Here is a 21,197-nt window from a genome sequence, read left to right on the forward strand (position 1 = left end):
TCTCTGAAATTACTGATTAAGGAGAGATTCTACCATTATTGAGCAATACAGAATGAAAACACAATACCTTCTTACCAATTATAAAAGTATACAAGTATCTGCCAGGTGCAAAATGGTTTCTGTTTTAGCATGCTGACTACCAAACTTAAAAGGCCAGGTACTGAAAGGCATCCTGAGAGAAAAATCTGCCTACCAAGAACCAGTTGGAACAAATGTTGAGGGGCACTGTCAACTCACTGGCAGTACAGAGAAATGCTCTAGTGCAATAGTGTTTAGAATGGATTTCATTAATATTAAAGGCATTGTTTTACTAACGGATTTTAATGCATTAAATTATATTTACAATATGTGGAAAAAAAAATTGTAACTAGTATTGGTTTGAATCTTCTGCCATTACATAAATATTGGGGACAGTCAACAGCCACTACAGTTTCTTTCCTCTTAAGACATGCATACAGAATATATTTTGCATGTCTGTATAAACTGATATTATATCTCCATATCCAAACAAAATAATAATTTGTTAATACATTCTAAATACTCAGATATTATGACATGGATTGGTAGATATCTGGAGAATAAACTTTTTATTTAAAAAAACCCACAAGACATTAACATGAATTGTATCATTTTAAGCAAGACAATTTCCTTGATAACACTTCTTATTCTTTTGAATCATTCATATATTTATCTTTTAAAGAAAGATTTTTAATAACCAGGTACTTACCCTCTCCAAACAGTAAGCCCTCTCAGAGCTAAACATCCAGCTGTGTTTTTGTTACCACGCCATGACACTTCCATCAGAATTGATTACAATTCAGTTTCATTGTGTTTTTTCTTTCCACAACACAACTGTGTCAACTGTGTTTGTGTATCAACACTTGATATGCTGTCTGTGTTTGTGTCAGTGCATTTTGGGAAGATAAAGGTAGTCATCCTAAATTGCCTCAATAAGGTTGAAAATACAGAAAGCAACCATACAAAATGAGAGTTGAAACACACTGGGAATACATCCTGTAAGTACTGCCTGGATAAAAGACCTGGGTTACTTGTACTGTTTCAGTGGAGCCCTTCATCCACAATAAAATCGCATCGTAAAGATACAGGTAGAGGACAAGGAGAGTGTTCTTGCCTATTCACTATCAAAGAAAACAAGTTTGTTAAGTAGGAGTAGTAAAATATGGTGAAATATCTTGAAAATTACCTAGAAATTGGTTAAATTATACAATTTTTATCCTTTATATTTTACAGTATACAGTAAGAATAGGGTTCATCTGTCCAGATTTAGCATGTGTATGTAGGTGGCTACCCCTGAGCTCGTCACTCTGTGCTTCCTTTGTAGTCAAAAGGACAGTTGTCATGTCCAGAGGACAGTTAATCTCAGTCTAAGACAGTGGTTGAAAAGTAGTTTGATTAACTGCACTGGAGGAATCCATTTTTCCCTCCATTAGCTATAAGGGAAACCTAACCAACTAACTCATACGTACATGACCTACTATAAGCATCTGAAAGTGATGAGAATAATCCCTCCACCTGCCAAGTTCAGGGAATTACTGTTGCATAAATTGACTGTAAAAATATCGGATTAACAAGATGTAGATCCTAAAAAATTATTATTTGCTTTCTGTGTTTTATCATTCTTTTTTTGCAACTGATAACTTTACATGTATGCTAATCTCATTCCATTTTGAATGGGCATATAATGACAAGTTTTATTTGTCCCCACACTGTATGGACCACCTTCTGAACTGTGTACACTTTCTGGTTCCCAAGTGTGCAAACTACACTTAGAAAAATTTTCATAACTTTCCTATGGGCACAGGAATATAATGGCAGAATGATTAATATTCAGAATTTAAATTCAGCTTTTCAAATTTGCCTCTTTATGTCTTTCTATTGGCCAACATGATCACTGGTGATTTCACAGGCTATTTCTGTAGCATAGAATTGTCTGGAAATATTCTCATACTTGTTTTTTGATATGATGACTTAGCAATCTAGACCAGAAACAGCCCTCTGGTGTAAGGGGCTTAGAGATAAAACAAGGACAGAGGAAAATAGAATTTGTTGAGTAAAACCATTACATATCTAATGCTAAATAAAATAATGGGTCTCTGGGAGAGTTTCTGCTGAACTCTGGATAATACTTTGAGCAGCAGAAGTTAAAAAAGAAAACAACAACAACAAAGAAAGCTGCAGCCTTCTGAAATTTTGCCATGTGTTTTGTCAGTTATGGTTTTAAATTTATGTAATTGTAACAAATGTTGGGAGACTTTGCTAGAAATGATGGCCCAGCAATAAGCTGTTTCTTCCATCCTACTTCACTAATACTCTTAGTGTTAGTGAAGAGAGCAACAGTTGAGAAAGAAACATATTTTTCTCTGTAGTTCTCATTTCAAAGGTTAAATTATGTTCTTGATTACAAGGGCATAATGCTAGGATAACTTAAATTGCTAATTTATGGCAACTCCTGATTTAATTGCAGAATAAACAACAGCTGAATTTGACCCTTCTGCATCATATTCTTTGTATTCTATGTATCTGAAATTGCAAGAAGACTTTGAGAATAGAATCAACTTTAGTTGGTTTGGGTCAGACTAGTTATTTCCAGTTATTATTCTTTCATCAATGTGACAAATGAAAACTGGGCTTCTTAAATACTGATTCTGTATAGCTTAATAAAAATATTAACTTTTAATATAATAAAAATTATAGGTCAAATTCTCCACTTAAGTAGGCTGGAGTGAATCTATTGTAACTATTAATGAATGTGGTTTTATTTTGGATATATTGGGAATCACAAGGAACAAAATTTAACCTTTTTTAAAATAAAAATAAAACCAGTATATCTAAATATGCCAATATTTTTATTTTGGAGGACTTTGGTTTAAAAATTATCATAGATAAATTAGTTAATTATTTCCCATAGTAAGGTGTTATGGCTGAAGGTGAGCAACCTCAGCCAGTATGTTAGCAATAACCCTACATTTTCTCAGTACGATTAATATTGTAGAATCATAAAATCACTAAGGTTGGAAAAGATCTCTGAGATCATCTAGTCCAACCATCCACCTACCACTAATATTTCCACTAAACCACGTCTCTATGTACTACATCTGCCCTTTCCTTAAATACCTCCAGGATGGTGATTCCACCACTTCCCTGGGCAGCTTGTTCCAGTGCCTGAGCACTCTTTCAGAGAAGAAATTCTTCTTAATATAAAACCTGAACCTTCCCTGATGCAACTTGAGGCCATTGTCCCTTGTCCTGTCACTGCTACATGGGAAAAGAGACCAACCCCTACCTCAGCACAACTCCTTTCAGGCAGTTGTAGAGAGCTATAAGGTCTCTTCTGAGCCTTCTCTTCCCAGACTGAACCATTCCAGTTCTCTCAGCCACTCCCCAATAGATTTGTGCTCCAGTCCCCTCACCAGTTTTGTTGCCCTTCTCTGGATGCACTTCAGGGTCTCAATGTCTTTCCTGTAGTGAGGGGCCCAAAACCAAACACAGCATGTGAAGTGTGGCCTCGCCAGAGCTGAGTACAGGGAACGATCACCACTGCTGCTGCTGGCAACACTATTTCTGATATAAGCCAGGATACCATGGGCATTCTTGGCCACCTGAGCACAATGCTGGTTCACGTTCAGCCAAACGTCAACCAACATCCCCATGTCCATTTCCTATACACAGACACTGCCCCAAGCCTGTGGCATTGCATGGGATCGCTGTGGCCAAAGTGCAAGACCTGGCACTTAGCCTTATTGAACTCAGCCCGCAGATCCAATCTCTCCAGGTCCCTCTGTAGGACTTTCCTACCCTCAGGCAGATCAACACTTCCCCCCAAGTTGGTGCTGTCCACAGACCTACTGAGGGTACACTCAATCCCCTCATCCAAATCATCAATAAAGACATTTAAACAGGATGAGCCCCAATACCTGCCCCTAGGGAACACCACTTGTGACTCGTGGTTGAATGATAAATACTTTGATAAACATATCACAAGTTAGAGTTTGTGACTCCAGGAAAGTCTTAGTGAACTTGTCATTGAGACAGTGACCTCACTGAAATCTGCTTTAAAACTGTTCAACACTGTTGATCCTAGAGGGCATGGGAGAATCTGATCAGCGAAATGCTGCGTGCTCATATTGAGCCTGGACTGTCCCACTGACAGCTGGGACAAAACTTCCAGCGAGTCCCATGGAAGTAGGACCAAATCTTTACACAGATTTAGTTAGATTGAACTCTCATTTTCAGTTGCATAAATCTGGAGAATATCTTCTGAAATAAGTGCAATTATGGCAATTTAGCCCAAAAGAATTGAGAGTGATTTTCTTTAATTAGGTGGGGGGGGGGGGGGGGAAGAGGTAATTCCTTTATGTTACCTCATTGCTACGTATCAACCAAGGCTCTATCTGCTGTCAAAATCATTATCTGCTTAAGTTGGAGAGGAAAAGCTGACTTCACCATTTAAGGATTTAAGCTTTTATTGTCCACTGAATTTTCTGTTATCCTTATCCCTCTGCTTATCCCCTTCCCCACATCTCAGCAGGTAGATTCCCTTAAGAAGGGACACATTTCTTTTTTCTGCTTCACTCTAGATTTCTTAATATCTAATGTACCTTTTCCATTAACGTGTAATCCAAACTGAGACAACCAGAACACTTTCACTTCACTCCTCCAGAACTATTTTTCTAGTTATTTTTAGAATACTGTAGTTAAATTCAAGCCCAAGGCCTGCAGCTGAAACACCAAGCTGCACCGAAAGCCTGATACATCTGATTGCAAGGCAGTAGTGCCTCCCAAAGAGCCAGCTCTGTCACCAGCGGTCAGTGAAGTTACGAGAACATAATCCTCAGACAAGGTGGCACATTCTTCACGCAGCAGAATTTATTCACCTCCGTAAGGCCTGCTGCCAGAATGAAATCTGCAGCCTCACACGGAGTCAATCTGCCTTTCTGAGGGCATGCATATGCACACAGAAGTGTGGCTCTTTGAAAACCCAAGTCCATGCTTTAGTGGTAGAAGAAAGGAGATTTTATCCTAAATACCCCATATGACTGAGATGTTTTCTCTTTATTTCACTTGTCACTGGTTTCCCGAATATTGGAATTTCTCTCTTCTGTACATGTAGGCCTATGCTGGAATGGTGTCCTCTACCCAAGGACAGGGATCTGTGCTTTTGGGTAAGAGCTTCCAGCCTAATGATTTGATGGAGACAGCTAAGTTAAAGGCAAACACCTCTCTGTTCTGCAGAGCTGTATCCCTGCACCTGTGTCTCTTCACGTGGCAAATTTGTGCCTTGCTGTAGAAAAGCCACACTTTTATCTGTACCAGCACTTAAGCCATCAACTGGGATTACAAATTCTCCATCCATCAAGTCAGAAACAGTTTTCCCTGCAGTACACCCTCATTTTGACTCCATGATCCACAAGTAGGCATCCACAGCACCACGGTTCTGGCTGACCTGCCGTGTAACCCCTGCAGAAGACATTCCAGTGGCCACTTCACGGGTGTGACCCACAATGGCACAAAACACAGAGCCAGAATAAAAACCAAATCGGAGCCACGTTAGTACCGGTAAATGGATGTAAAGGGAGCTGAATGGAAAAGCAATGAGATTGTCTCAAATCTCGCCCAGGAAAATGTTGCTGAGATAGGTCAGCAGCCTCCTGAGCAAATGCTGCGACAACACATTAAACAGCTCCTACAGGGAAACAGCCAAAAAAACCTCAGCTCAGTGCTACTGCCAGAAATTAAAGACATACACTTGTCTGTAGATCTGTATGTTAACCGAAGCGTTGGGCACGCATGGAGGAATCCCTCACTCGAAATGCAGATGCGAACAGACCATGGAACTTGTGGCTCAGCACCGCAGCCGGAGCCGTGCACAGGTGCAGACTGATGCCATAACACCTCCCGAGCCCTCACACGCACGAACGCGGACGAAGCAGAGCACCCTCGCAACAAGCAGCCGCGGCTGCAGGACTCGCTGCAGACCCCCAGCAGCCGGAGGTTGCACAGCCCCGGGAGCAGAGCCGTGTGCTGAGGGTCCTCTCCCCAAAGGCACAACCGAATGGAATCGGTAGCGCAGCGCGGCGGCTCGGGGCAGCACGGACACTGGTTTCGGGGTCCGGGCTAGGAAGGGCGATGCCTGAGTTTAGTGGAAAGGGCTGGAGCTGAAACAGAGCCGACAGGAGGCCGGCATCTCTAGAGAAGGTCATTTTAGCCGTGGCGGCAGCCGCCCTACCCTTGCGATTTTTCTTCTGCAACCAGCAAAATATTCCTACCTCACGGTGACGACCATCCCTTCCATCACCGAGCAACATCACCGCCGTTCGTTTCAAGATGACATCTATTCCTTCCCCCCGCAGAAGCCCCTTTTCACTCTGGAAACGCACGAGAGGAAAACGTTCCTCGCGGAGCCGACGGAGGGAGGAGGAGGAAAGCAGAAGGCAGCACGCACTCACCTCGGCGCCGGGCCGGCAGCCCCCCGCCGCCTCAGTCCATCGCCGCAGCCCCGCGCTCCTCCCGCGGCCCTCTCGCAGCGGCCCCGCCGCCCAGCAGCAGGCGGACGCTGCCCTCCCGCCGCTCCCGGCACGCAGCCCCGCGCTCCGCCCGATGCCGCAGTACCGACGCCCGCCGGCGGCCCGCGGAGGCAGCGGCGCGGGGCGGTCCCGCCGGGAGCCGGGCGGGGGGCGCGGGCCCGGCTGCGGGAGGCGGAGGCAGCAGCGCGTTGCCGGGCCAACGGCGGGGGCTCCGCGGGCGGCGGCGCGGGGGGAAGGGGGGCGGGCGGCCGAGCCCCGCAGCCCCTCCCGTGCTGGGCGGCAGCGGCGGACGGGCGGCTCCGCGCCCGCGTTGCGTAAGGAGCGCGCGGGGCCGGTCCGGCACGAGCGCGGCCGGGGCGGCTCCCCGCGGAGAACGGCACGGCGCTCGGGGTGCCGGGCCGGGTGCCGCATCCGTGTCAGAGTGATGCAATCAAGGGCAAAGGGAGAGAAACCAGGCTGGTCGTGCAGCGGGATCTGCCTGCGTTCCGCTGTTTCCATCTTTCAGTTGGTCTCGATGCTGTGCATTTGTTTTCTCTGCTTTTCTCGTAACACTTTTCACTTTTCTCTCTTCTACATGTGTGCGACGTACGGTAGCTTTATTTAAGTGACGCCAAGTACCATTTTCTCTTATCTCATGGATGGAGGTACCTATTTCTACATTATATCTTTCCTTCTAGTCGTGCAGGCTGCAGCCCTGCTCACACAGCTGCGATTTCTCCCTACAGTGCGATTTCATAACCAGAATTTATTACTGATACGATTCTGCTGGAGACAGCAACAGAGGCTTTCAGACAGAGACAGAGCAGGGACATTTTTCCCACAACGAGGCTAACATGATGCAGCACAGAAAACATCTGATTCCTGTAAATAACACCGCTTGCAGGGCTGATACCGTCAGCACAGCTGCAGCATCGATGAACTGCAATAATGAAATATTTTAGTGTAAAACACAACATAGCAGCATTACTTTTGTTGCACTGAAATAAGAGCCATGAATCAGTGTAGCACACGAGTCCTGTGCTACACTGGGTTCTTACCACCAGAGTTTATCCGTGCACCTGGGCTGAAGTGACGTGACTCTGGTAAGCTCAGAGCGTCAACAGATAAACATCCTATACATCACCAGCACTGTTTTCTCAGCAAAATGGTAATCTTCAAATCGTAAACTTGCCAGCTTAACAAAGCAATCAGTTTTTAATCTCTACAGCTTTACTTTTCAGTATCCAGCTATGCACACGTGTGCTTTGATGCCTACTGTCTAAATTCTAATGGTGCTCTGTGTCTCTCAGGCACTCTGCTTGCAGTGCACAAAGCCCTGCCATAGTTCTGTTGGCAGGGGAATGGAGAGGGATAAAGCAGTGTAGCTGTGGTAACTGCCTGAGTACTCTGGATAATGGGATGAAAGAACAATAACAAGGTGTACAGGTTTAATCTGCCACTCCATAAAGAACAACTAGTTACTATAGAAACTGTCATATTACATGTGTCTCCAGCATAGTGCTTTATATGTGAGAAGAAGCATCTTCCACACATTACCAGCTTGGGTACAAAAACAGCATCAGCTGCCATCATCCTGTGTAGGAAGATCATTGGTCACATGCTCTCCACAGGTTGCATCACTTAGGTGCTTTGGATTGCTGTAACAGAACGCTTGCTTTTTGCAGTTTTGAGGGAGGCACCTACTGGTGGATGAGACACCGCCGGGGAAGGAAGTGCAGGCAGGCAGTCTGAGCAGTGCACTGATCCCAGCACCACGGGATGGAAGTTTGGTGAGCGTGCTGCCAATGAATGGCAGAGCTGAAACCCAGCTCATCCAGAATAAGTCAGCAGATCTGTCTCTCTCTTCTTCAGCTGCGCCTTGTTCTGCTCCCAGAAATTCTCAGTTGGGACCTTCCAGCTGCTGTTGGTTGCTTTACATGTAGACAAGGTCCCAGAGGAATTTAAAGAGGAATATACATCTCAAAGTATCACATATCCCAAAGTCAAACAGGGTATAAAAACAGAGTTCTTTACCCCAGTGCTCTAAATGATATTCTTCGGTGTAGGTAGATTGAAAAATGACAAATACATACTGAAAGTGAAAAGTTTGTATTACTCCTTCTGCCTGAAAGTAGTAATTTGCCTAACAAATAGCTGTTTGGTGGAACGGTGATGATCTGGTCAGACCTCTGCATTCCCATGTCAGGCAGGTCTCAGGCATTTTGCCATATGGGAGCAAGCTCTGTTTAGAGGAGGAGTGGATGGCTGCTGGTGTGAAGGTCTCACATGCAGCTCTGGAACCACGAGCTGCATGAGCTTTGCTCAACTTGCCAGTGCCCCCCACTGACCAAAAGCCAAGTCCTGGCCTGTTTGCTGTTGCTTCCTTTTTGGGATCAGTCAAAATATACACTTGGTTTGAAGACAATAGTGCTAAAATAGAAATGCATTCTTAAGTGCAAAATCCTATAGGGATTTTTCTAATCAATTACCCTTTATTATACCATGACAAAATCAAAATATTTATAAGCACACATGCAGTGTTCTTGGTGAATGTACATCTCCAAATGATAGAGGGAAAATTGAGAGGCCACATCTGGTCTGCAATAAAAATACAATAAGGGACATTTTCTATTTCATTCCGTTTTCTACCAAACACCCTCCGTTTAAACAAGCAATTGTATATCTGGGTTAGATATTTATAGACGGGTCTGTGATTCTATGTGAGCAGGAAGAACTGAACAGAACATCTAGAGAAGAATGAAAAGGCTATATTTTTATTTTTAACCATTTTTCTCACGTGGAAGAGTTTAAAATAGCATCAAGTGCAGATGACTGGAATCTGATATTTATAACTATCTACAAATTGTGCTTTGTACCAGTGGCTGTGAAATGGTGGGAAAAAATCATGAATGCACTTTTCAGGGCTGGTGTCAGCCTCATATCCTTTCACTTCATCCTATAGGATGAAAATTCTCTTTATCAGGCTGTCTCCTTTTTATTGTGTTCTCATAGCCTTCAAGTTACAGAGGGCTTCGCTTGCTGTGAACTCTTTGATCTTCCAATCTCCTTCATGGAGATATTTGAGAACGTGAGCCTGGAGAATGAGTTACAGCTAACAGCGCAATCAGTTAAAGAGAAGGACCTCACTGGTTTCCCGAAAGAAAGAAAGAAAGAGGAAGAGAGGAAGGAAGGAAGGAAGGAAGGAAGGAAGGAAGGAAGGAAGGAAGGAAGGAAGGAAGGAAGGAAGGAAGGAAGGAAGGAAGGAAGGAAGGAAGGAAGGAAGGAAGGAGGAAGGAAGGAAGGAAGGAAGGAAGGAAGGAAGGAAGGAAGGAAGGAAGGAAGGAAGGAAGGAAGGAAGGAAAGAAGGAAGGAAGGAAGGAAGGAAGGAAGGAAAGAAGGAAGAAGAAAGAAGGAGAAAGAAAGAAAGAAAGAAGAAAGAAAGAAAGAAAGAAAGAAAGAAAGAAAGAAAGAAAGAAAGAAAAAAGAAAGAAAGAAAGAAAGAAAGAAAGAAAGAAAGAAAGAAAGGAAGGAAGGAAGGAAGGAAGGAAGGAAGGAAGAAGGAAGGAAGGAAGAAGGAAGGAAAAGGAAGAAGGAAGAAGGAAGAAGGAAGGAAGGAAGAAAAAACAACCAAACCCTAAAAAGTAAAAGCCTAGCATACATTCCTTCATGGTGTTATTACACATCCACTGTATGTGCAGCTCACAGCCATTGGCTCAGCTGCTGAATCAGCACTTGCCACTGAAGCCAAGAGTAGAAAAACAAGCATTAAATCCAGCAGCTGGTGGACAGCTGCTTGGAGGCTTGCCTGAAGCCCTGATGGATACACTGACTTTCCTGTGCACTTAACTTTGCACAGCAGGACAGACCTCACTTTTCAGAAGCTTTGTGATGGATACCTGGGCCATAACTTCTCCCTGAGAGGAAAGCTACCAAGACATCACAAAATAAGAGAGGTGTGTAATTATTTGTAAAGGACCCATCCTTTGGGGCTGCAGTATTACATTAGTAATTATACATATATATATATATATTTCTTGATTCTTCATTATTAAGGGTAAATAAATGGAGGGAACTGGGAGTCACAAGACTTCAATCTTTCACCCAAAAAGAAATAGGGGACCATTCAGTACAGTATAGAGTGAAAGATTGGTGAAACTTGAACTGCTGACAAAGTCACTTGAGATCAAAATATGTAGACCCTCAGGGAACGACATGCAAAGAGGTGCAATTAGAGAGTGCCAAACATTGTTTTAGCAAAGAAATTTTCAACAAGAAAACAAAAGGAACCAGTGCTGGATGTCCTAGCTGTGAGCAACAGGCTGCTGGTTATTCCTGGGAGAGCTGCCTCCCTTCTCCATTTTTCCTGTTTGAAGGTTTTCCACTCAGTATACGTGATTACATATTCGTGGAAGCAGCCAGCTGGAAAGAGGTCTCTCCCACCTGAGGATCCCTGGGAGGCATTTAGGTCTTATTTATTTTTTGCAGTAGCAAACCAACAGAAAGAAAGAATGTCTTGCTTACAAACATTTTTGTTTTTTTCACTGATAATCATGGCAGCTGAAGAAGCATCAAACTGGGGGCTTACAAGAATTACACAAGTATTTCTACTAGGTTCACATTTCTTTCTATCTTTTACAGATGATGGGTTTGCTGCATGTGGGAACCATGAGCTATAATTACAAGTCCAGCAGGCATTATTATTTGTCCCTTGTATTATTTTGTAATGTCTGATTAGGAGGAATAAGAAACTGCTAGCTTAGGGGAAAAAAAAAAAAAAGAAAAAAAGATTGAAAATTTTGTTTGAGAACGGAAAGGTAATTCTGCAAAGCACCAGAAATGGAACTGGGCATTCCAGCAGCTTTACTATGGGGACCTGAGATGCCAGAACAGGTCTGTAAAAAATGGGAAGACTGCAGACAGATTTAAGTAATTAAGTTTAGTTAATTGCACACCTTTTTTTATGTCAGGCCTGTGGCTAATTTTGTATCTACATGAAGATATGGCGTATCTCAGCTGCAACTGCGGTCACTTAGGAAGCGCAGAGCAGACGTACCCAGCAGTGGGCTTGGCCATCTGTAACTGCTCAGCGCCTCCCGTTCTGAAGCAGTTTTAGACAGAGGAGTGAAAACCTGCATGAAAGACGCTTTGGCCTAAGACTGCATTGGTGATAAACTAATAGTGAAATGAATAAATGCAGCTTCTGATTTTTTTATTTTATTTTTTTAATTTACTGCCCCTATTTTATGAAAGAGTTCTTGCTTTGTTACTGATATGCACAAGATGGGTTCAAATAATAAATGAACTAACTGGGTGGTGAAGTCAATGACATGGGAAAGCATATTGTGTTACCCTTACCTCAACTGATTAAATGGATAAGTATCTTATTCAAGTCTTTCAATTAATGTAATTTTCAGAGTTAGTTGTAACAGTGTTATTTTTAAAAAAATATTATATTAAAATGGTAGTAATTTTTATCAGCTGATGAAATAATTGCTGGTATCTAATAACTGCAGCAAATATTACTCCCTGTTTCTGCTTAAGTTCTTGGTGCTTTAAATTCTGTATATATTGTTCTTAAATATAAGCACATTAATAGCAGTAGGGAAATGTGGATGTTTGACCTGGCACATTTCCAGAAGCTAGACCTAATATTTTAGTCTGCTTTAAGTAACAAATTCCTTTCATTTCTGTGGCTAGGGTTCTACTGGACTAGATGTTCTAGAAATGAATGATCAAAAGGTTATTTTACAAGAACACCTTCATTTCATTCCCTTGGAAATCCTCATTCAGGAATGCATCTCAGGGTACAAAATACTAAGTTCTGTTCCTACCTGATAAATACCTTTAGGCCAACTTCTGTGATTACAGCTCACTGGAGAAATTGGGCTCTCAACCGAAGATCAAAATTTACTGGGGATCACTTCAGATCACAAATCATCCCCAGGACAGCCTGTACCTTGGCAGCCTCATATTCAATTGAGACTTAAGAATTTTTCCCTCTTGGTAATAAAATAAGCACTAAAAATGTGCAAAGCCCTGTTGTAGAACCTCACCCAAAACGGAAGAAATTTTCATTGAGTAGTGTAAGTAGTTTTCCTTGGGAACAGGGCTTTCCACAGAAAAGGTGGAATCTGCAAAGCAGCAGGCCTGTGTGGGAAGCAGAGACTGATCTGCCCTCCATGCAGCTCCACTCATGTTGTGCAGCCATCTGGGCTCTGGGTCTAACTGAGACATGTTTCTTCCACTTTCATTTTGAACAGAACTGCCAGGCCAGAGCATCCGAAGCAGAAAACGACCTCACCTGCCTACAGTGCTGTATGCTTCTTTTCCTGAAGACTATATTAGTTTCAACCATTCATTTGTGCTCATCTTGGCATGAGTGTATGTAGTGTGAACTGTAGGATAAAATTAACTTACACCAGCTTTGCCAGCATGCTAGATCAGCAAACACAGCCAGGGGATTTGTCAATGCTACAATTTCTCCAGTTTCTTCTTTGACATTTTCTACCAGTTCACTTTTAAATGTAGCAAAAAATAAAATAAAATTCACACCCTTTTAACAACGAAGAAAATCTGAAAAAGTACACGTATATCTAAGGCCGAATTAAAGCTCATCCTCTTGTCTTCCCTCACTATTTGCAGTCTTTCAGTATGGTTGATTTTCAGTCGTATTTTTTTTTCATATATCAAAGCAAGTTTATGTTAATTTTCAAGACAACATATCCTTCTGTGTCTGTATATCAGACACATGATTAAATCTAGATATCTAGTTTCTTTGTGCCTCTCATTTTGACTTATTGTTTGGCAACAGTATAATAAAACCTATGTAGGAATTTTTCACATACATCTTGTTCCGTGATTCAGTTATCCTGGCAAAGATCAGAGAGCACTTTCTCCATGCCAACTCTAGTTCTCCTACAGAACAAAACTGACAAAGCAACCACTTTTATGTCAGAGTGAAGTTAACTCAGCAGTTGTGAAAGTTGCACGTTGTAATGGTTATTTTGCTATGTAATGTCATACAGTAGCACAGAATTCCAGCCCCACAGATACAGCCTTAGAGAAACGAAAATGTTAGATTGTTAACAAAACTGTTTCTTGAGCTTCATTCGTATTGCTTTAATCTTCTGGCCTTCTGTCCCAGAGGAAAAGCAGGAGTTCTGGAAATGGAAAAATGGTGATCTGTATTTCTCTCCCCTTAAAGTCTCCCAAGGCAGTCGGCAGAACTAGTGCAGAACCCTGCCAGGTATTCTTCCAAACAGCCAGGAAGCTTTAGATGCACAGTAACACCATCAACTGTAATTGTCTGTGACTGACACTTGCTACAGTAATTGTGAACGCTTCCTGAACACTTGATGTACGTGCTTGGTATGAAGTATAAAATCCAGTGTTTAAGTTAGTTCTTGCAGGTGTGCCAGTTCAAGTTCTCTTCTGGAACACGACAAGGCCATGGGTACTAGATCTGTTGCCTTCTGTGTGGGATTAAATTCACAACAGGTACTTGTGGAAGCAGTGAAGTCAGCAGTCTATTGTGGCTGCACTCATCCCTTTTAGTCTCATCCTATCGTTCCCACTCCTGAGCAGCAGACAAAAAGGGAAAAATTTTGGCCTGGAGAAGCTGAAGCTGGGTAACAACTCATGGCTGCAGCTTCACTTCTGGGGAGCCATTATCTGAAGGCCTTAATTTCTTCTCTCAGTAATTGATCTGAGGACACTGGAGCGAGTAGCACATATGTCAGACTGTTTTCCTTCCTTCTTGCGTTTTGGCAAAGTCTCCCCTGTGGAGGAAATTAATAAATTTCAGGGTGACATTTCCTTCTTCAGCCAAAAGAAGAAGGAAAAAAAGCCTCCAGGTTCTTTTCACGCTTTAATTTTAACATTATTTTTTTAAATCTCTCTCTGAATAAAGGAAATGTCCTTTGTCAGAGAAGTAGAAGATGAAAATTTCCTAATTTGTGCAATTGATATGCTTTATGATCTGCTGAATGCATGCTGTACAGACACATTCACACAGGTACGTAGGATAATCATGAATGTACCTGTGTGCTAAGTGACAAATTTAGAAAGAGAAAGATGAATTACTTGGGAGGTGCAAGCAGCTGCAGTTCTGATGGGTACAATAAAAATCTGTATTATTAACATAAGCAGACTATCAGTTGTTAGAGCTAGGACATTTTTTATAAGCCAGCTTTGCTTAATTACTTCTATTTCACCATCATTTTGACTGTTTCCTTTTCTGTATGTTAATGTATGAATACTGCTTTATTAAAAGCAGGAAAAGTTGTTTTAATTTTGGAAACCACCTTCTGATGCACTACAAATGGTCAGCAATCCACAGATTGTGGGTTATGCACGACTACAGCAGGGAGCGTATCTCATACTCACCCCCACAGCTGTTGTGGTAAACTTCACTAAAGGATCTGAAGCTGACATCCATCAGAATTAGCGGTGCTGTCAGGATCACAGCTCCCAACACCAGGCCCTCCCAGCCACCGTGTTGGGTCCATTGATGGCACAGCACCCAGCATTTGTTGGTCTGACTGTGCCTGGCTCTGCTCCTCTTTTCACTTTCTACTTCTCCCTGTGTTGCAGTGCTGTTACTAAGCATTTCAGATAGCTGTCTGGACATCTCAAAGAGACAGCTGAGGTATTAACAAAACATTCCTAATATATAGAATCTGTGTTTATGTATTGTTTCACTGTGTAGTCCTGCATTTTACATCACTTTCTGGCCATGCTTCTTATTAAAACAAACATTGAAATTGCTTTGAGTTGAAAACTGACATTTGTGTTGAAAAGGATTTGTAATGTGATTTAATTGCTTTATGTAATTGAAAAACAAAACAAAACATCGCTGTTATGTGCTATAAATGATTCCTTTGTCTTCTACAAAATTTAATTTGTTTACATGCCCTGCAGCCATACTGAGAGAACAGAATAAATGGCAGTGCCTCTTTGGGTCTATTTGAAAAATGAGTTGGGAATGGGAAAATGAGAGTGACCAGAGAGCTATGAGGAGGAAGAGACGAGTGCTGAGATAAAAAGTAGCCCAAGGGAAGATTACAAGTCCTGAGAAAAAGAAATAATGGTGTTAACTATGCGACTGCAAATACAACTATTTGTATTTAGAAAACTTTCTCCCCTTGTTCATCACTATATCTGGTATATCTGGAATGCTCTCTGCCCTTTTGAAAGGGCAGTGTTTAAATGAAAATTTAAGACCCTGAGGATGCCAGGATAGTATAGGAGCACTGGAAACACCAGCTCACCTTCTTCTCCCATTGCTTGTTCAGTGTGATGCAGGATCTGAGACTGCTGTAATTCACAAGTAACTCAAACAACTTTCCACTGATGCTGTTTCCTACCTTTTCCTTTTTACCTCCCTGGACCTTTCACCTTTTGACTCCCCTGGGAAACCATGATGAATTTCCACCTGGAAATTTCAGGCTCAGTATTAGATAGTCTCTTTTTTTTTGTTTTTGCTTATGGCCTTTCCTCCCCACCCTGAGACTTCTGACAAGGTCAAACAATCTATCTTTGTTTCTATGTTTATGTCCGGGAAGCTCCCTCTGATAGCACAATAGCATTTTAGATAGGACAGTTTGATGAAAACTGTAGATAAGAAAGATCCCCAGCCTGGTAAAATAAAAGATGTGAAGAGAAATGAAAACAGTGTTCACACAAAGTAAGTACCCCCTAGCTACTTTGGGGTTCTGACCACAGAATGCACGCTACTAACAGCTCCACAGAATATAAGCTATCCTAGACAATGCTCTGCACTTCATCTTGCTGACCTATTGAAAGAGAAAGACTTTGTTATATATTTTGCACACAAGAATGTAGCAATAGCAAAGGCTAGCACCCTAAGCACACATGAAGTGAAAATGCAATGACTGAGTCAAAGAAAGTCAATAAACACTAACTGGAGAAGAAGAAGTTCGAGGGGCAATGAAAGCAGTCTTCTGTAGTTGAATATATGAATTGAATACATTAGAAGACAAGTGAAAAACTCAAACACAAAGATGTGAAACCAGAATGCTAGGAGTGCTTATGGGGAATATGGTGAAATAACAGCCAAGGGGATCAGGAAGGAAGGTCTGAAAAGGAGGGAAGTGCAAGAAAGGAGGAAATGAAATCACAGGCAATGGGTATAAAAATGCCTCTTAAGTACTTGAAGGCAAATGTAAAAATAGTATTGAAACCACTCTGGAAAAGAGAAAAGATTACTATGAGCATGAGAAATGTAGAAGAACACCATAGCAACAGAAATGGAAAAGTAAAGCAAGCAATGGTTTCTCTGAGCTCAAGCTAGAACACTGACCACTGTGCAAGAGTTAGTGCTTGCTTATGGAGTTATATGATTGTTTGCTGTGTGACACTGAGTCCAGAAAAATTGGTGCCAATGTGAATTACAGCCACCCATTCTTCTGGAAGTTCAAGCTTCCATTCTTTGCTACTTTTGTTCACAATCAGCACGTTATTTTATCTGGAAATAATGAAATTATGTTAAGATATAGTCCAGATGTAGTTTTGGCTTGAAGATATCACTGATCAACTGGAAAGATCCTAATTAAAAAACCCAGTCACTTGAAAGAGGGAATGTCATGAGAGTCTTTTCACCTCCGAGCTACTGATCTTCATCTGGAACTGAACCACCAAATTTTGAGTTTCTATTTCCACAGCATCCTACAGTGTGTAAGCAGTGACTGTGAGCAGTCTGGGTATCTCCATTTCAAGCACGCAGGCCATGTAGTTTCTGTTCATGGGAGAAGTTTTAGAAGTTGGTTATGAAAACTCTTCTATTTCATAGGCTGTTTCAAAAGACCATTGGGAAACTTGGCTAACCCGATTGTGGGTATGATTTAGAGTCACCTGGGACTGCTCTGAGCTACCTGCATGGGAGCAGCCCCTGGCAGGGTCTATGCTTCTATGACTGTAAGACGTGGAGATTCCTGCCAAATCTTTGCTTTGCCCAACCCACCCTCAGCCCTTCTGTAGCTATTGCCCATAGTGCAAACCCCACAGTCCTCGTCAGGAAGGCTAATGCAGAGAGATGGACTCAGCTGTGCACACTTTGCTTCCTTCCTGGGGACCTCCCTTAGCCTCTCTTGCCAAAACAGCATAGTAGGCTTCCTTTAGGACATCTTTCTATGGAGACAGTTTGAGTGGGCTGTAGCTGATCTTTGAATTTTCTTCTTTTCATTCCTCCAAGGAAAATAAATATACGATCAGGATTTTCTACTATGAAAATGCAATCTCTCTGTAATAACACACAGAGCCATAGCTGCAAAGATAACATTTTTCTTCCACTTTTCTTCCCCACTTTGCCTTTTCTGGTACAAAATCCCAATCTTTAAAATGTTATTAGCATTCAAGAGTGAACTGTCTGAATCTGTTTTTCCTTATTCTTTTGAATTCTCATAGGAACTGGCCTGCAAATGTAGCATAGGTAGTAAAAGCTCTAATAATACCACTTCTGGGCTTTTTTTTGCTTTTTTTTTTTTTTTTTTTTTTTTTGTATTTTCATTAGGAAAGTGGATCCTAATAAGTTAGTAACGTAAGGAATTATTTGATGTCATCAAAACCTCAGAAATGGATACAACAGAATGACCTCAAGAATCCTGTTTTTTTCTCTGGCTGTCAAACTGAGTGATTTCTCCTGAGCGCTATCAAAGACCATTAAAATCTCTTTCCCACTTTCCTCTTATCTCTAACTGGGGACACTCATTTGCAAACACCTTTATGACTCTTACCCACAAAACTTCCTTATCTAACTGAATGTGAATCACTTCAAAAGGAGGCACATTTCTCCTGGCAACCAAAGCAGCAGCCTTAGCAACAAGACAGCTGGAGAATTTTATTTTCACTTAGTTACTTGTGGACAGTATGTTCTGTTTCTGCTTCCCCATGGCATTGCTCTTTCAGTGTTGATTTAGTATTGTGCTAGAAATGGTACAAGTCAGTCAGTGACACACAGCAGAGACATCACTTGCAGGGCAGCTGATGATCTTTATACCTATGATGCTGTTTCCTCTAAGAAATGGTGTAAGAGTACTGGCTGATGGAAAGCTCAAAATGTGAATTTCCCCCATAACAGAATTACTACAAAGAAACATGTGAGGAAGCTGATGGTTTCCAAAACCTTGACTTCCCCCCACAGAAACCATAACAGAGAATGATATTAAAATACTAGCTCAACATGCTCACATCACAGCCTGTCTTAGCATCTGTTGATGCTGAGAACAGTTTGGAAGGTTGTTATTAAGTGACTTACACTGATTTTCTTAGCAAGAATAATTTTGGGAGGAAAGTTAAAGTGGGTGGAAGTGGAAAAATCAGAGCAATCTTGAGTATTACTTGGGCTAATGTCTTTATAGAACTGTTGAGGATGCTCAACAAGAAAGTGATGCTATGATGGCACTTATCAACAGACTGCTATTGTGATAGTTTTCCTGTCCTAATCCTGCATGTGTGTAAGGAAATGAGTTATATGTTTTAATCTTACTAAGAAATTGAATTTATAGGTAGAAATAATAAATGCATTCACATCTTCACCTGAGTCTCCTCCTGCAGGGGCTGTTGATATCCTGCGTGCTGGTTTGATTCCCTTACTCATACTCAAATTGAAGACTGAGTCAGATGAAATCCAGGAGCTAATCCTAGGCACACTCTCCAACTGTCTGCGTGTGGAAGCTTCTGAAGCTTTGGCAACTGATGTCATCACCATTCTGAAGGAAAAGCTCACACATCCCTCAGTGACCATCAGAAGCAAAGCAGCTCAGGTCATTTTAGAAATCGGGTAATGCAAATCTATAGTACTTAACCCAAGAAAATACTAATTTCATGACAGTATCAAGTCACATTTCACAAGTAATATCAGCCCGTATGCATATACAGATAGAAGACTTCTTAAAGTAATGATTGCCACAAATCACTCAGAAAGCAAAAGCTGTTGAGACGTCATTCCTTCTCCTCCTATTTGTCTTTCTATACTAGCAATGAAATCAGGGCTTTTCCTGGTACAGTATCACCAGGAAGAAAAGCTTGCATGAGAAGTCGTGGGCAAACAGGTAGGAGCCCTTACTTTACAGGGCAAATGCTTCTTCAAAAAATTAAAGGTCTTTATATTAAATTTGTATATTAAACTGAGTGGAAGTCCACTGTCTGACAGTCACACATAAAAGTGCTCAGTGGATGTCTAGCTTAAAACAGTCTGCAAATTGTTTTGTTGGGATAATAATTGGCACAAAAATCTTCTTAATTTCCAAAATTAAGGTCTTAGAGAAAGAGACTGTAGATACAGGGAGCGACAGAAAAAAGTCAGGAATTGACCTACAGTATGGACATCCTCTGCTTTCTATGTCACTGCAATAGCAGGACAATGTTAAATATTCCCCACATTAAAGAGGCCAGAAAGAAAGACAGAATTGACCTAGAAAAGGAATTCGTTGCAGGCCACTAACACAGCAGTTGGTTTAAATCTGAGTAGGATTCAACAGCCAGGTTTCCAACTAAACTGCCATTAAGACCAGCAGCACTTCTTTCTGAATCCTGTTCCTTGTTGCAACTTTCTTGCAACTTTCTATGTGCCATAACAGTAAAAAAAAAAAATAAAATCCAAACACCACCTAAAAATAGCCTAAAAATTGTTAAATGCCTGCACATAGGTTAATAGGATACAATCTGTGATGTATCAGCAAGTTGACTTAACAGACCAAGTATGAACAGACATCCCCTCTCTCTTTGTGACCAGGCCACAGTGCTTGCCATCTGTCCAACAGTCAGAACATTTTGACTCCAAAGAGAACAGTGCAGAGGGCCGTGTCAGCCCTGCTGTCAGGAAGCAGAGGGCTGCTGCAGGGGGCCAGGCATGGGGAGAAGCTGTGGGTGGTGACATGATAGCAGATATCGTTCAAGAAGGCATCTCAACCGTCTTTTCTACACAGTACCCATCCAGAGGGAAAAAGCACAGTGTGCGAAGAGGTCATTCCACTACTGGTGAGCCTGTTAGAAGATGCAGATCCTGAAGTCCAAGCTAGCGCAGCAGGAGCGCTGATGTTTGCTACCATTAAACCTAAGGGTGAGAGGAAGAGGCGGGTCTGTTGAGTTGCTTTCTAGAAATCCAATTTTAAGGAAACTTAAAAACAAAATCTATGCCCCTGTCCTGTCCCCAACCCCACAAATCCTCAGTTTCAAAAAGCATGAGATCTGTACAAGGATTTGTAAGATTAGGACATTTCTTCACATCTGTCAAAGAGCAGTTGCCGATACCATTGTGCCTAGAGATTGCAGTATATTCCACATTCCATTTTCCTGAAGTAGGTAAATAATTGCCCAAGCTGTGTCATTTCCCTCCAGAGTGCTGCAGCAGAGGGGAACATTTTCTGTACACGGCCAGAGATCCAGATACCTGGAGCTGCTCAGAATCAGTCCTACCGAGCGCTACTTCCTGGAAACCTTTTTTGTGGTTAGAGGCAGTTTCTCTCTCACAGCTAAGAGAGGAGAGAATATTATTAATGCCTGTTGTTCTCTCAAGTAAGTTACAAGACACTGAAAACACTAACTGCTGAACGTTCAGTGTGATAAGCGAATAATTAGAATTAAAAGACTCTTAATAACAGTAGTTGTGTTCCAGTCCTCCTCTGTATCTGTCTCCCCTGGTTTCCAAAAACA

General features: G+C 41.8%; 2 protein-coding genes across 8 annotated transcripts in view; one reads left to right on the forward strand and one right to left on the reverse strand.

Moving 5' to 3' along the window:
• Positions 1–6,917, reverse strand: part of GNAZ (G protein subunit alpha z) — a 47,286-nt gene extending 40,369 nt beyond the window's left edge. For 2 of the 3 annotated variants that reach the window (XM_085238212.1, XM_085238213.1), the window contains exon 1: positions 6,468–6,917. The gene's annotated coding sequence lies outside the window, so the exon portion shown is untranslated. Of the gene's footprint in view, positions 1–6,287; positions 6,387–6,467 lie in introns of all 3 variants that reach the window. The other variant, XM_085238214.1, reaches the window with a different exon arrangement.
• The window catches only part of RSPH14 (radial spoke head 14 homolog), a 77,470-nt gene that overhangs the window by 47,948 nt on the left and 8,325 nt on the right, over positions 1–21,197 (forward strand). For all 5 annotated transcript variants that reach the window (XM_085238217.1, XM_085238215.1, XM_085238216.1 and 2 more), the window contains 2 exons: positions 19,098–19,323; positions 20,471–20,604. In XM_085238217.1, the coding sequence (XP_085094343.1) occupies positions 19,098–19,323; positions 20,471–20,604 (360 nt within the window). The remainder of the gene's footprint in view (positions 1–19,097; positions 19,324–20,470; positions 20,605–21,197) is intronic.

Source organism: Meleagris gallopavo, chromosome 17 (assembly GCF_905368555.1).
Source record: "Meleagris gallopavo chromosome 17, MGAL_WU_HG_1.1, whole genome shotgun sequence".
Lineage (NCBI taxonomy): Eukaryota > Metazoa > Chordata > Aves > Galliformes > Phasianidae > Meleagris > Meleagris gallopavo.